Source organism: Sylvia atricapilla, chromosome 13 (genome assembly GCF_009819655.1).
Source record: "Sylvia atricapilla isolate bSylAtr1 chromosome 13, bSylAtr1.pri, whole genome shotgun sequence".
Lineage (NCBI taxonomy): Eukaryota > Metazoa > Chordata > Aves > Passeriformes > Sylviidae > Sylvia > Sylvia atricapilla.
Genome location: NC_089152.1, coordinates 1,988,854 through 2,001,810, shown reverse-complemented (window position 1 = coordinate 2,001,810; position 12,957 = coordinate 1,988,854). Strand labels below are relative to the sequence as shown.

The following is a 12,957-nucleotide window of genomic DNA, read 5'->3' as shown; positions in this document are numbered from 1 at the left end:
AAAAAAATATTTTTAACCGTGTTGCGTTTTAATACAAAGTACACATTCTTCTCAACATCTGTTTGCCTTTCTCCAGCCATATGGACTCAAAACATGAAAAGTAAATTTTCTGTAGTTAAAGGACAATCAGATTTGTTGCCTTACTTGGTGGAGGTTTTTAACAATACAGCTGAAGACCTCTTGATTGGTTTTTTTTTCCCCTGAAAAGAGCTGTTTCTTTGGAAAGAAGCTGTATTTTTTTTTTTTCTGGAAAGTGCATGTGATTGTTTTAATGCTTCTCTGGTCCCTCAGAATTTTTAGAAGGAATCGATGGTTGCTTAGGAACCAGCACTCACCATCCGGGTTCCAGGCAAGGGAGAGCCCAGGGGAAGCTGTGCACCTCCCAAAACCACAAATTCCTGCTGGGAATTGCAAAATTCCCAAAATTGAGCTCTCAAAACTGAAAGGAAGAGGGGGGAAAAATAGGAAAGTAGCTGTTAAAATCTGTGAAATGTCACAGATGTGTGCAGCTGTGGCTGCTGAAGGAACCTGTGTGTTACCACATTCCAGAGAAGAGGTGGTGTTCCAAGAGAGAAATAAAAGGCCTGAAGAGTCTCAATTTATTTGTCAATGAGAAAATTAGCAGCAGCAGTCAGGGTTTGTAGGTTCCTAAGTAGGGAATAATATATCTGATGGGGAATATTATGTCTTGACAGCAAACATTTTCAGTTTAAGGGAAGGCAGAGTGAAGTCTGGCAGTGAATCTGCTCCAAGCCAAACTGGATACGACATTTTACACATAGAACAACTGATCAATAAGTTATGAAATCCAAAGAGAGGTGGATTATTTCAATTACAGTCTTGATTTAGCATTAAGCTTAAGGCAGATCATTGGTAGAAGTTTTTGGATAAAAGATAGGATGGAAATCTCCATTGTGGTCGGGTTTTTTTTTTTTTTTTCCAGTTGTTACCACTCAGAAATCTTATTTTTAGCAGGGGGTTACAAAACCTAAGCAGGATTACGAACAAAAAGTTGGAGGTGGAACAGGAATGGAACTTGAGTGTTGGGATATTTTTAGGTGCCTAAATTCAAGATCAATGCCTAACTTTGCTTAGCAGCAGGTATTTCACAGGCAAAAGGATTGGAGGCAGCTCCTGCAAGACACTGAAGGCTGCAGCCAACACGAGGCAGCTGAATTGTGTTCAGCCTTGTCTAGGATCAGAGCTGGTCCTCAGGGAAGGGGAAAAAAGTTTTTTTTCTGTCCAAAATTATGGTTAATATACCAGTGTCTCAGCAGAGACAGCTGTCCAGAAATTCAGACTGGTTTAACAAGAGATTTCTAGAGATACGTTTTTTTTTTTTTTTTTTTCCTGGTGGTTTATTTTTAATCAAGTGTGGAGTATGTGGGTGTGGTTTTTTTTACAAAAATACGTGATCAGAGAAGTATTTATATACTTCCCTTCTCATAAGAGTTGTAGATTTTAGCCCTCAATAATAAACCTTTGTGTTCCAGGTTGGTTTTTTTTTTTTTGTTTTGTTTTCACCATGTGTAAATGTTGATGAAAATTTCCAAAGGGGAGGTTAAGGCAGAAGGCAATTCATTACTCCACTTGGATCTTTATGTCAAGTATGGGGAGATATCCAGTGCTGATCCAGACAACAGGATATGGTTTTAAATTTGAAAAATAACTTCTCAGTTTCTTCTTTGGTTGTATATTCTCTGCTCCAGAGAATCCAGACCTTATGCACAAGTCTATTGTTGAATCAGTTGCTAAAAATAAACAACGTTTTTCCCAGTTTTCCTTTTGAAAAGCTCTTAGCAACAGTGGGATAAATTTGCCTTTGCTGGGGGTGTGTGTGTGCATGCAGGCAGTTTATTTAATCTAATAAACAAGGCCATGGTTTACCAGGGAACCTTCCAAACATTTTTCTCCCTGTTTTGGTTCTGTCTGTGCCAAAGCAACCTTCCGTCCTTGGGAGATTCACCCTGGACCTGCAGAAGTGACAGAGGCAGCTCCTCCTGTGCAGGATCTGGGAAAGGAAGGACAGGGATTTGGGTTCTCTCATCATCCTGGGCTGCCACTGGCACAGTTTTCCAGAGAATTTGGGGCTCCCCCAGATCCCTGAAGTGCCCAAGGCCAGGCTGGAGGGGCTTGGAGCAACCTGGGATAGTGGAGAAATCCCTGCCCCAGGCTTAGAGATCCCTTCCAACCCCATCATTCTGGGATTTTCAAGCAGAAAACTCTTTGTCTCTTCCAGTATGATGAGTTTTCAGCCCCATAATCAGGATCAATAAAATCTTTTCTTTCTGTCTTTGGAGGAGGAGGGTTATTGTGGGTGGCTGTGACAAAGAAAAAAATTGCATTGGACTGAAAATGACAGAGACCTGTGAAAACCTTCCTGCTGGCTTGGCACTGTTTGTGGACAGTGCTTCCTGAAGGAGATCCAGACCATGGGAATGCTGCTCTGGAAGAGCATTGTGTGCAGTGTTTATTTGAGTGGATGTTGTTGGGTGGCCAAATGTTTGTTTAAAACAAACACAAACCCAACTGATTCCTCTGGAGGAGCGATTTATTTGTTTCAGGTTTGCACCACAACAATGTTAAAGCAAACACGAACAGCGGCTTCTTTTCTAAAAATTTTATTTTTTAACGAATGTAAGCTTCAGGATACAGCTTAAAATATTTTCGAGCGATTTGATCCAAGTTTGACTGTTGCAATATTTCCTATTAGGATGGTGGCTCCTTGGATCAAGTGCTGAAGAAGGCTGGGAGAATTCCAGAGCAGATCCTGGGCAAAGTTAGCATTGCGGTGAGTGGGTGTCCTCTGGGGTTTGCTTGGGCACTGCCACCTGCAGGGCTGAGGGAGAGGGGAATATTCCCAGGTTTTTCAGTGTGTTTCTTCACCTTTCAGTCCCTTTTTAAAGTATCTTTGTATGTGGTAGCTGTGGGCACTGGAATGAGTAACACATTCTGCTGGGTGTGCTTGGAGCTGCTGCTTTTGCATCAGGTGATGTTCCTGAATTAACATTTCCTTATTTTTCAGTATTACCTTCTCCTCTCCATTCTGCAGCAAGCTCTGTGTCCAGAACTTCCAGGAAGGGGTTGAGTTTGGTTTTTTTTGTTTGTTTTTCTGATCTGAGCTGGAGGTATAAATTAAAGCTCAGGGCTGATTGGCAGTGATGACATTTTGGGATTTCTGTTAAACTGCATTTGGAATTCTTGTACAGGCAAAGCTTTCAACTCTCTCTTCTGCTTCCTAAATTAATTTCTTTTTCATTTGTCTCTAGGTAATAAAAGGACTCACATATCTGAGAGAAAAGCATAAAATAATGCACAGAGGTGAGATAAAAGTTTGTGTTGTAACTTTCCTTGAGTATCGTTTTTATTCACATTAAAATACCTCTTTTTTTTCTATGCTTGGTTCTTTATGGCTCCATATGACTTTGGTTCAAAGGGTTTTCCTTGGGCAAACTTTCTGTTTTAAATCCAAATCTCTTACCACGACTATCAGGTGTCTTCCTGCAGCTTCTCTGGGTCTATAATCCATGCTTGAACTGCTGTTCTTGCATTTTGCGTGCACACAAAACTTGTCTGTATTTGACACTCATTGCAATTAAAACCTCTGACCTAAATTTCATTTGACTGTTCAATAATCATTGCCATTAAAACTTGTCAAAGAAAGTCTCTTTTTTCCCATCTGTCTTACATTCACATGCTGTTTACTGAGAGCTGTCAGGCAGAACTGCATCCTTTTTATACTTTAAAATTATTAAAAAAACCATGGTGAAGCTGTGTAAAATGGGAGTGTTGCTTTGCCTGGGTTTTTAGTTACTTTAGACTAGATAAATTGGATTATTTTCTGCTTTTAGTTGCCCTTTTGAAAATCCAGCTCCTCCATTAATCTGTTGCATGTCCCATTAAAGAAGAATGACCTTTGGTACAGTAATAAATCCATTTATTGCTGCCGTGGGTGTGACGTGAAGGTGGAGCTTTGGAGCACAGGAGAAAATTCAAATTATAAAATGCCTGCAGCAGACATTAATACATGTCTGAATTTACTGCCCAGACCAAGAAGAGAAATCAGCAATCCCAGCTTGCACAAGCTGTTGTAGGATCACCTTACACATGGAGTTGTGTTTATCACACATTCCCGCTTCGTGAGGGGTTTTTTTAAACAAATATAGCTCTCTTGTGCAGCAGGGAGGTTGGAAGGAGACTCTAAACATTTCTGGTGACAGTTCCAAAGTCATTTGTTTCTGTTCAGAGCATAAGGACTCCAGGGAAAGAGGTCACCTTATTTTAGGGCATCCTGGAAGAGTTACTGCTGCATCTTGTTTTTCTCCAGGCAGCCACAGCAGTGGGTTGTTACTATGTTGGCTGCTTGAGGTTGGTTTTTTTTTTTTTAGATTGATCTTGCTCAGCTGAGACAGCAGTTTTTATTTCTTTATTTTCAGTTTTACCATCTGTAAATCTGATAAATCCAAAATGAAGCCGTCCTGAGCTTGTGTAAGTGCAGCTTAACCTCGTGGTATTTGCCACATCAGAGGTTACACTGCAGGTTCATGGGCCAACAAAAAAATTCCTCTTCTGCAACAAAAAATTCCTCTTCTACAACAAAAATTTCTTCTTCTACAACAAAAAATTCCTCTTCTGCAACAAAAAATTCCTCTTCTGCAACAAAAAAATTCCTCTTCTACAACAAAAATTTCTTCTTCTACAACAAAAAATTCCTCTTCTGCAACAAAAAATTCCTCTTCTACAACAAAAAATTCCTCTTCTACATTTCTTCCAGTTTTCCTGGGTTGAGTGTGCCCTGCAGTGTCAAATCCCAGGTGCACGTTGTGGTTTTGATGTTCCAGCTCAGTTTCCATCCTGTGTGTGCTCTGCCAGCAGCAGGAATTGGTGACCTCGTGCACTTCTTGCAGGAGCTGCTCTGTGATCACATCACATCTGTGATGTCTGATACAGAGGGAGCCAAAATGACATTTCTGGGAGTTGATCATGGCCAGTGGTGGCAGCTAAAAGGAGAATCAGTCGGAACAGTGAGTTGGTTTTCCCATCTCTGGACAGGCAGAGCCAAACTTGCTCCTGTCCTTGATGCTCTGTCTGTGCCACAGACTTTGTGCATTATTTGGACACCCCTTGTGAAGGTTAAAGTGCAGGTGAAGCTGCTTCTGGCATTTTTTCCAAACTGCCTCTTCCTTGAATCCCAGCTGAAACAAAGAGTGCTGCTCAAAGCGCTTTTCCTGTAACTGTGTCAGCATTATTTTGTACACAGCTGTAATAATTACAGATTTCTGTGCTTTGCTTTCTCTGCTGCACTGACAAGGTGAGAACAGCATCTCACACGGGCTGTTTGTTCTCACTCATCCATCCCTGGGGGAAACGTGTGCACTTGGTGGGTTTGTTTTCAGCAGGATTTATTGGAGCTGTGCTGTGGGCAGGGTAGGGGACTTAAAAATGAAGAGTCATCCCTGTTAAACATGAGAACGTGGCATCAAAGGGCCAAAAAAAATGTGTTCTGAAACCTAAAGACAGCCAGGTTTGTGAGAACTCATTTGCAGGGAGGGATTTATTCCACTGCTGTTTTATGACCTGTGTGGCAATATCAGCAAGTTTGGAATATTTAACCTCAACTGCTTCAGTGCACAGCTGTGTCCTGGACTAACAGCAAAGTGTTCACTTGTCATTCCAGACAGCTCAAGGAAGAAGTTTTTGGGGCTTTTTAGAGCAAGAATGGGAAATATAATCCTTCTATAGAGGAAAAGACAGTTCTTTTATAGAGGGTTTGCTCATGTGGAGCACTGTGCTTTGTGTTCTGGTCCTCTCTGAGCAGACAGGAATGAAATCACAAAACCTCTGCGAGTTCAACTGGTGGCATCCAAGGCAGGCACAGGAAAGGAAGGGGTGAGGAGCACGACTGTGCTGGATATTTTAATAAGATCTTCTGTTAAATAAAGATATCTGTGGTGCTGTCTGCAGTTTAATCCTCTGTGGGCAGTCTCTCCTTGCAGAAGAAGCTGCTCTGGAAGGTTTTGAAGCCCAGCTGGAGGCAGCAGCCTCAGGGAAGTGTCACTGCTCTGTTCCAGGGTCGAAGTTCCAGGGGATTCTTGTGAGATCCTGCCTTGGGAGATCCCAATAATGTACAAGACACATCTCTGGTCCATGTCCTCACAGGTCTGCTCAGTAGCTGGTACAGAGGGAATTCTGGCCTGAAGGGGTTGTGACAGCATCCAGGGCCCCCTTTCAGAATGAACTTGTGGGGCAGAGCAGAGGAAGGAACCTCAGAGAGAGATTATCAGGCATTCTGGAAACTTCTCTGTGTTACCAGCTCCCTTTGCAGTGTCATAAATCCATCCCCCTGGCAAAGGACTTCTCTAGAATTCTCTTCCTGGCTTCTCTGGGATGGTATATAAAATATCTCCCACTTTCTTTAAAGCTGAAATGCTTACATAACACCTTGTGTGTTCCTTTTGTCTTTTCCTTGCAAGTTCCAGCAGAGATTTTGCAGGATGCTTTGGCATTCCTGTTCCTCTGGCAATACAAATCTCTGGTTTCCAGAGAAACTGCACAAGTGCTCGGAGGCTCTGGAGTGAAAATAGAATAGGTGCTACATTTAGAGGGGTGGAAAGGCAGCAGCCTTCCAAACATCACACTGATCACATGGGGTGCCTTGTGTGGAAAATGAAAATACTCCAGGGAGGAGAAGCTTTGTGCAGAAACCCAGTGAGGAGATGGGATTGCTGTGCTGCTCTGAGAGCTGCAGGGTGGCATTGCCACCTGCAAAAGCACTGAGGGGAAAAGGGAAGCCTTCAGGAGATCAGGGGGAGTCTGAAACTTCAAGATGCTCACAAAGAGAATTTTGTTTGGGGCAGTGGAATGGTAATGGGTTTTTTTCTTTGCCATTTAATGATGAGGTATCAGTGAACTCAAAGTGAGTATTGACATCTTTGTTCTGAGTCGAATTTGTGGCTGTGCACTGATGAGCAGCACAAATGTGGGTATCTGGGGTTTGTTCAGGCTCTGCTGTGCCTCCAGTGTGCTTTGCAAACCCTGTTCTTCCCACCTTGCTTTTGCACAGGGCTTTGGGTGCAGAGCCCTGTGCAGTTGGGAATCTCAGCTCTCTGCTTCCCTGTTTGGCCTTTGGGTTTGTTTTTCAGCTCCTGCTGGAGTTTGAAACTGCTGGGTGAAGCTCCCAGCCTGGATTCTTCCTTTCCATGGTGAAAATTTCCCTGTGGTGAGGTCTCTCAGCAGGCAGGGCTGACCCAGAGGAGGCAGAGCTTGCAGAAGGTCCAGCTCTGTGCCCAGCTGGCCAGATCCCCTCCCGGGGGTGGGGAATTGAAAGCAGCACACACAAAATACCTGCCTGGATTTTCTAGTCACAAATCAGAGCAGGAAATGGTGCCTGGACAGTTTCAGTTGCCTGGAAAGGAATGTCAGGGACAAAAAAAAAAATAAAAATGGAGCCACAATTTCCCAAAGTAGATAATTATCCAAACTTTATGTTACTCCTCAAAAAGGACCTGGAGGACAACAGCTGAAATAGTTTTATTTTCTCCTCCCTGTGGATCTTGCTCAGTGAGGCACAAACCTTTGTCACACTTGTGTCCTCTTCCCAGGGACATCACATGGGCGTCCCAACCAAAGGGCAGCTCCTGGAATTTCTCTGTGCTTAAAAGTGAAAAGCAAATGAAAATGTGACAGCCTACAGACTTCTGAGTCTGCTTTAAAGTGGAATTATGATTCTCTTTCTTCAAAACAATTCTGCAGTTCCCTTTTTGCTGCAGCATTACTCTGCCAATGTGGGCTGTTGGTTGCTTGTTTTGATAATGTGTTGGTAATGACCAGCTAAAGCAGTGAGAAACAGGGAAAAACCTCCTTACAGCTCTAAAAGAAACACTGAACACTTGTTCCCTGTACCTTTGCATTCACAAAGAGCTGTTATTAGTTGCTAAGCTACCAGTGACCCTTATTAAATTTCCATTTAGGAGAAGTGATTAATTCAAAATCATGAAGGGGCTCTGTCACAGGAAAAAAAAACAACCTGAAATTATTTCAAACACACATTTTCAATAACAGGAAAATTATTTTTTTCAGAGCTTAAAAAAACCAACAACAAATCCCAAATCTAAACCAACAACCAAACCCAAGATCACCACCCCAACAAAACCAACAAACCCAGAAAGCAAGAACCCACCCCAGGGAGTGTTTGGCCATAGGATGATTAATCCTCTGTAGATATGAAGGAATGATTGTGTGGCTGCTGTAATTAATTGACCTTTGTAAAATAAATATGTAGGGCCTCTTTATTGATCCTTTCTAGGCAAAGTATCATCATTCAGGAGGAGTTCTGCTGTTGTACACTTATTTATCTCAAAGGAGACTATTTATCTGTAAGGAGGATGTGGATATCCAAACCTAATATTTAAAAGCCAGGAAATCAAAAAGCTGACAACTTTTTTTTCACGTGTAATATTTAATATTTCTTTTTATTTATCTAGAGTTAAATAAAGAGTCAGTGAGATGGACCCAAATCTCTTATTATTTGCAGAATTGTGTCACAGAAGGGAAACAGAAGGAGGCAGATGAGAATTCTCACCTTGCATTGTCAGGTTTCCTGTTTCATCTCCTAAATCATCCATTCACTTTATTTTTTTTTTCCAGATGTGAAACCATCCAACATTTTGGTAAACTCTAGAGGTGAAATCAAGCTTTGTGACTTTGGTGTCAGTGGGCAGCTGATAGATTCCATGGCAAACTCCTTTGTTGGCACACGCTCCTACATGTCTGTAAGTACAGGTTTAAACCCAGATTTCACAGCTCTGAGTTTGTTAGGCTTGAGTTGTCCCAGTTCTGGTGATCAAACAAGAACCAACTGTTGCTGTTCCTGGTTCAGCTCTTCCTGCATTCCAGGAATATTCTGGTGTCAGATCAGACTCTGTGTGTGTATGTCAGGGGGAAGAACTGTTGCAGGAAAAGCAAAAAACCTGGAATATTTATAACACTCTAGAAGATCTGGGGCTGGGGCTACACTGCAGAACCCAGTCAGTTCTTGCCTTTGGGGGTTGGACACGTCTGTGTCTCCCAGAAAATCCCAGTGTTGATGGTTTGTTTTCCTTGGGAAGTGTGCTTCTCTTCCCACTCCAGCATTTGCTGGGGTTGCTCTGTAGCAGAGTGCTGCCTCACCAGCTCCTGGTGGGACCCTCCCAGATCCCAGCGTGGCTGCAGCAGCAGGAAAAGCCCTGGGACAGCACAAGGAATTCATCTGGGGCTGTTCCCAGGGGGTTCTGTGCTCCTGTGGATGAGGAACACCTTGGAGCTTCTTTCCAGAGGAGCTCTCTGTGTGATGTGCCAGCCCCAGCTCGTGGCAACAAGAGCTCTTTTATTCTCACACACCTTGTTCAGCACACAATTAACTGCTGCACTTGTTCCCAGCTCTGGCTGCAGGATTAAAACTGTGTGGGCTTAGGCTTGAAGGGAAAAAGCTTTCATGCAGCCTCTGTTCAGCAGGAGACCTGCATTGTCTTCGTGTCACTTCACCTTGGTGACACACCTGAGAGCAGCCTGGGCTTGCATTCTCACATCTGGGGGCTGTTGCTGATGAGCAAAACCAAATGCACAGCTCATCCCTGCTCCTGCCTCTCCCTGGCTCTTCCAGGAGAAGGGATGGGAGCCAAGTGCTGTCTGCCTTCAGTTTTCTTCAATTTGTTGTTTTTACAGACTGAGGGTTGGCTTTGCTCTCTGGCATCACAGACCAGGCCACGAGAGGGGGATTTTGTCTGAAGGATCTTCTCTTGCAGTAGCTCCCTTTGCATGCTCCTAGACATACAAACCCACACAGAATTATTGCATGCAAACCTCCCTTTTTACCACATGGAGGTGTGTAAAAACGACAGTGTTTAACTTGAACAGATTTCCAGATTTTAATTATGTTTATAGAATAACTGCTCTCTCTGTTTGCTGCTCTTTCTCATCCACCCACCTTTACTTTACACTTGTATTTTATGAAAATCTTGGGATTTGGACATTTCTGTTCTGTCCAGCAGTTGTGTAGTTTGACCAGATGGTTTGGAATTGACTGAGGTGGGACCCTGGAGAAAACTCAAATGTAATCTCAGTAGATGCTACAAAATAATTAAACAAAACTATCACCCCCTTATGGCAAAAGGAAGAGGCTTTACTGCATTCTCACATTCTTTGAGAGGGAGTTTCAAATTAAATATGTATTTTTCCAATATGTGCATGTAATCAGAGAATAATCTGCACCATTTGGGTAAAATATGAGCTTGATTTTAAAAAGAGTACAGAAAAGTGAACGTTTTCTTTGAGAACTCCCAGTAAAAATGGATTTAAGGGTGAAGCAGATCAATGTATTAATAATTTCAGGAACCATATTCAGCACTGAACATAGACTGACAAAGCAGGTGCAAAAATGAAGCAAAAGGAGTTGTGCAGCCCTCATCTGCTGGTTTTGGCAGAAGCAGGGGGTGGATGCACTGCTCAAAACTGAGGATCTGTGGAGCAGTGGAACTGGAATAGTCAGATACATTTCTGATCATGATTCAACTGACCAAAAAAAAAAAAAACAAACCCAAAACCACCCCATACTTCAATACCTTTACAGTGTGTGAATCTCCTAAAGACAATACAAAAGATATTTTTGGCTGAGTGTGATCTTGCCTGTAGAGCCTTGTGTAGTACTTCCGTTGGATGTGTGCTGAAGAAATAAACCAGCACAGAAGAGATGAATTTCTGAAGAGTCTCACAGTTGTTTGCAGTGCTGGAATGTTTGGGGAACTTAAGGAAATACAGAGGACAAAAAAAAAAAAATAAATTCTGTTATTTCCAGGAAAATACCAATAAGTCAGCAACTTGAGCATGCTGTACTAAGAGGTTTCATCCTTTCATTTATCCAGGTTATTGCAGAATGTAAATTTTCTTGTAATTTCTCATTACAAACCTGCCTCTCTCCCCTCCCCTGTGTTTTGCAGCCTGAGAGGCTTCAGGGCACTCACTACTCAGTGCAGTCAGATATCTGGAGCATGGGGCTGTCCCTGGTGGAGATGGCCATTGGCAGGTACCCCATTCCCCCTCCGGACTCCAAGGAGCTGGAATTGATGTTTGGCTGCCCTGTGGAGGGAGATTCTCCAGTCACAGAGACCTCGCCCAGGCAAAGAGCGCCCGGCCGGCCCATGAGCTGTGAGTTACAGCCCTGACTTCATTCCCAATGCTCTGACTTCATTCCCAATGCTCTGACTTCATTCCCAATGCTCTGACTTCATTCCCAATGCTCTGACTTCATTCCCAGCGCCCTGAGTTCATTCCCAGCCCTCTGAGTTCATTCCCAGCCCTCTGAGTTCATTCCCAGCCCTCTGAGTTCATTCCCAGCCCTCTGAGTTCATTCCCAGCCCTCTGAGTTCATTCCCAGCGCTCTGAGTTCATTCCCAGCGCTCTGACTTCATTCCCAATGCTCTGACTTCATTCCCAGCGCCCTGAGTTCATTCCCAGCCCTCTGAGTTCATTCCCAGCCCTCTGAGTTCATTCCCAGCCCTCTGAGTTAATTCCCAATGCTCTGACTTCATTCCCAGCGCCCTGAGTTCATTCCCAGCGCCCTGAGTTCATTCCCAGCGCCCTGAGTTCATTCCCAATGCTCTGAGTTCATTCCCAATGCTCTGAGTTCATTCCCAGCCCTCTGAGTTCATTCCCAGCGCCCTGAGTTCATTCCCAGCGCCCTGAGTTCATTCCCAGCCCTCTGAGTTCATTCCCAGCCCTCTGAGTTAATTCCCAGCGCCCTGACTTCATTCCCAATGCTCTGACTTCATTCCCAATGCTCTGACTTCATTCCCAACATTCTGCCTTCATTCCCAGCCCTCTGCCTTCATTCCCAGCACTCTGACTTCATTCCCAGCACCCTTCCCTGCCAGCTCCAAGGGCTTTTCTATCTCATCCTGCTCTACACAGTGGGGCTTGAAACTTTTAAAAAATCAGGGTTGTAGTGGGCACATGGCTGAGCTTCAGTGAGAGCAGCTCTGTGAGAACAGAGCACCAGAGACCCAATCTGACATCCCAGTCTGTTGCTCTGGTTTTCTCCAAGGTGCTGATCCAAGTGCTGCAGGATGATTCCCAGTGAAGTGAATGCTTTAGATCAGACCTGGAAATGTCTGCTTGCATGAAAACGTTTCCCTGCTGCTGTTGCACCTTTTCCCTGTAGATCTGCTGGGTGCCAGGTGCCAAAAGTGTCACACTTGGGCTTCCTCGAGCACCCCCAAAGCCCTGCAGGGACAGTGACACTGATCCCTCCTCTCCCATTTCTCCCCAGCCTATGGATCAGACAGCAGACCCCCAATGGCAATCTTTGAACTTCTGGATTACATCGTCAATGAGGTAATTGATCAACTTAAAAATCTGCTCTTTACAACTGTAAACTTTTAAAGCATCCTGGAGTTTGAGGGACTGTGTTTAGTCTGGTTTAGCCTTATGACAGGGTCACAATTCTCTTGTCTTTCTAACAGCTGAGCTCCAAGGCTGGTTAGAGATTCCTGCTTTAGAATGGATTGTTTCCAGTATTTTCACAAGTACCACTGAAACCTGTGTGACTCCACTGCTTGTGTTCCTCAAAAAACCAACCAAACCACGCTCATGTTAGCTGTCATTTGCAGCATTGGATAACAATTGTTCCAGCTGGGTGAATTATTGAAAAGTGTCCAACTCACCCATTTCAAAGGCACAGTTGGTGTCTGGGTGCCTGCATTGCCTGTGCCACTGAGAAATTGATAAATTGCTTCTGTAATTCATCTGCCTGCACAATTCTCTCAGATTACAAATCTATTTTGCATATTATATAACGGCCCAATCTGCCAGCACTAACTCTGGGAAGAGAGTTAGCATTGAATTGCTTCAGCTGCTGTGGTCCTGCTCTTGCAGCATCCCTGAGGGGGTCAGTTTGGGCTGAAAAGCTGCAGGAGTCCAGAGTTT

At 43.7% G+C, this 12,957-nt stretch overlaps 1 protein-coding gene across 1 annotated transcript in view; it reads left to right on the top strand.

Moving 5' to 3' along the window:
• Positions 1-12,957, top strand: part of MAP2K1 (mitogen-activated protein kinase kinase 1) — a 34,393-nt gene that overhangs the window by 18,014 nt on the left and 3,422 nt on the right. Inside the window, exons 4-8 of the mRNA XM_066328199.1 lie at positions 2,714-2,791; positions 3,270-3,321; positions 8,647-8,771; positions 10,974-11,181; positions 12,302-12,366. Of these exons, the coding sequence (XP_066184296.1) occupies positions 2,714-2,791; positions 3,270-3,321; positions 8,647-8,771; positions 10,974-11,181; positions 12,302-12,366 (528 nt within the window). The remainder of the gene's footprint in view (positions 1-2,713; positions 2,792-3,269; positions 3,322-8,646; positions 8,772-10,973; positions 11,182-12,301; positions 12,367-12,957) is intronic.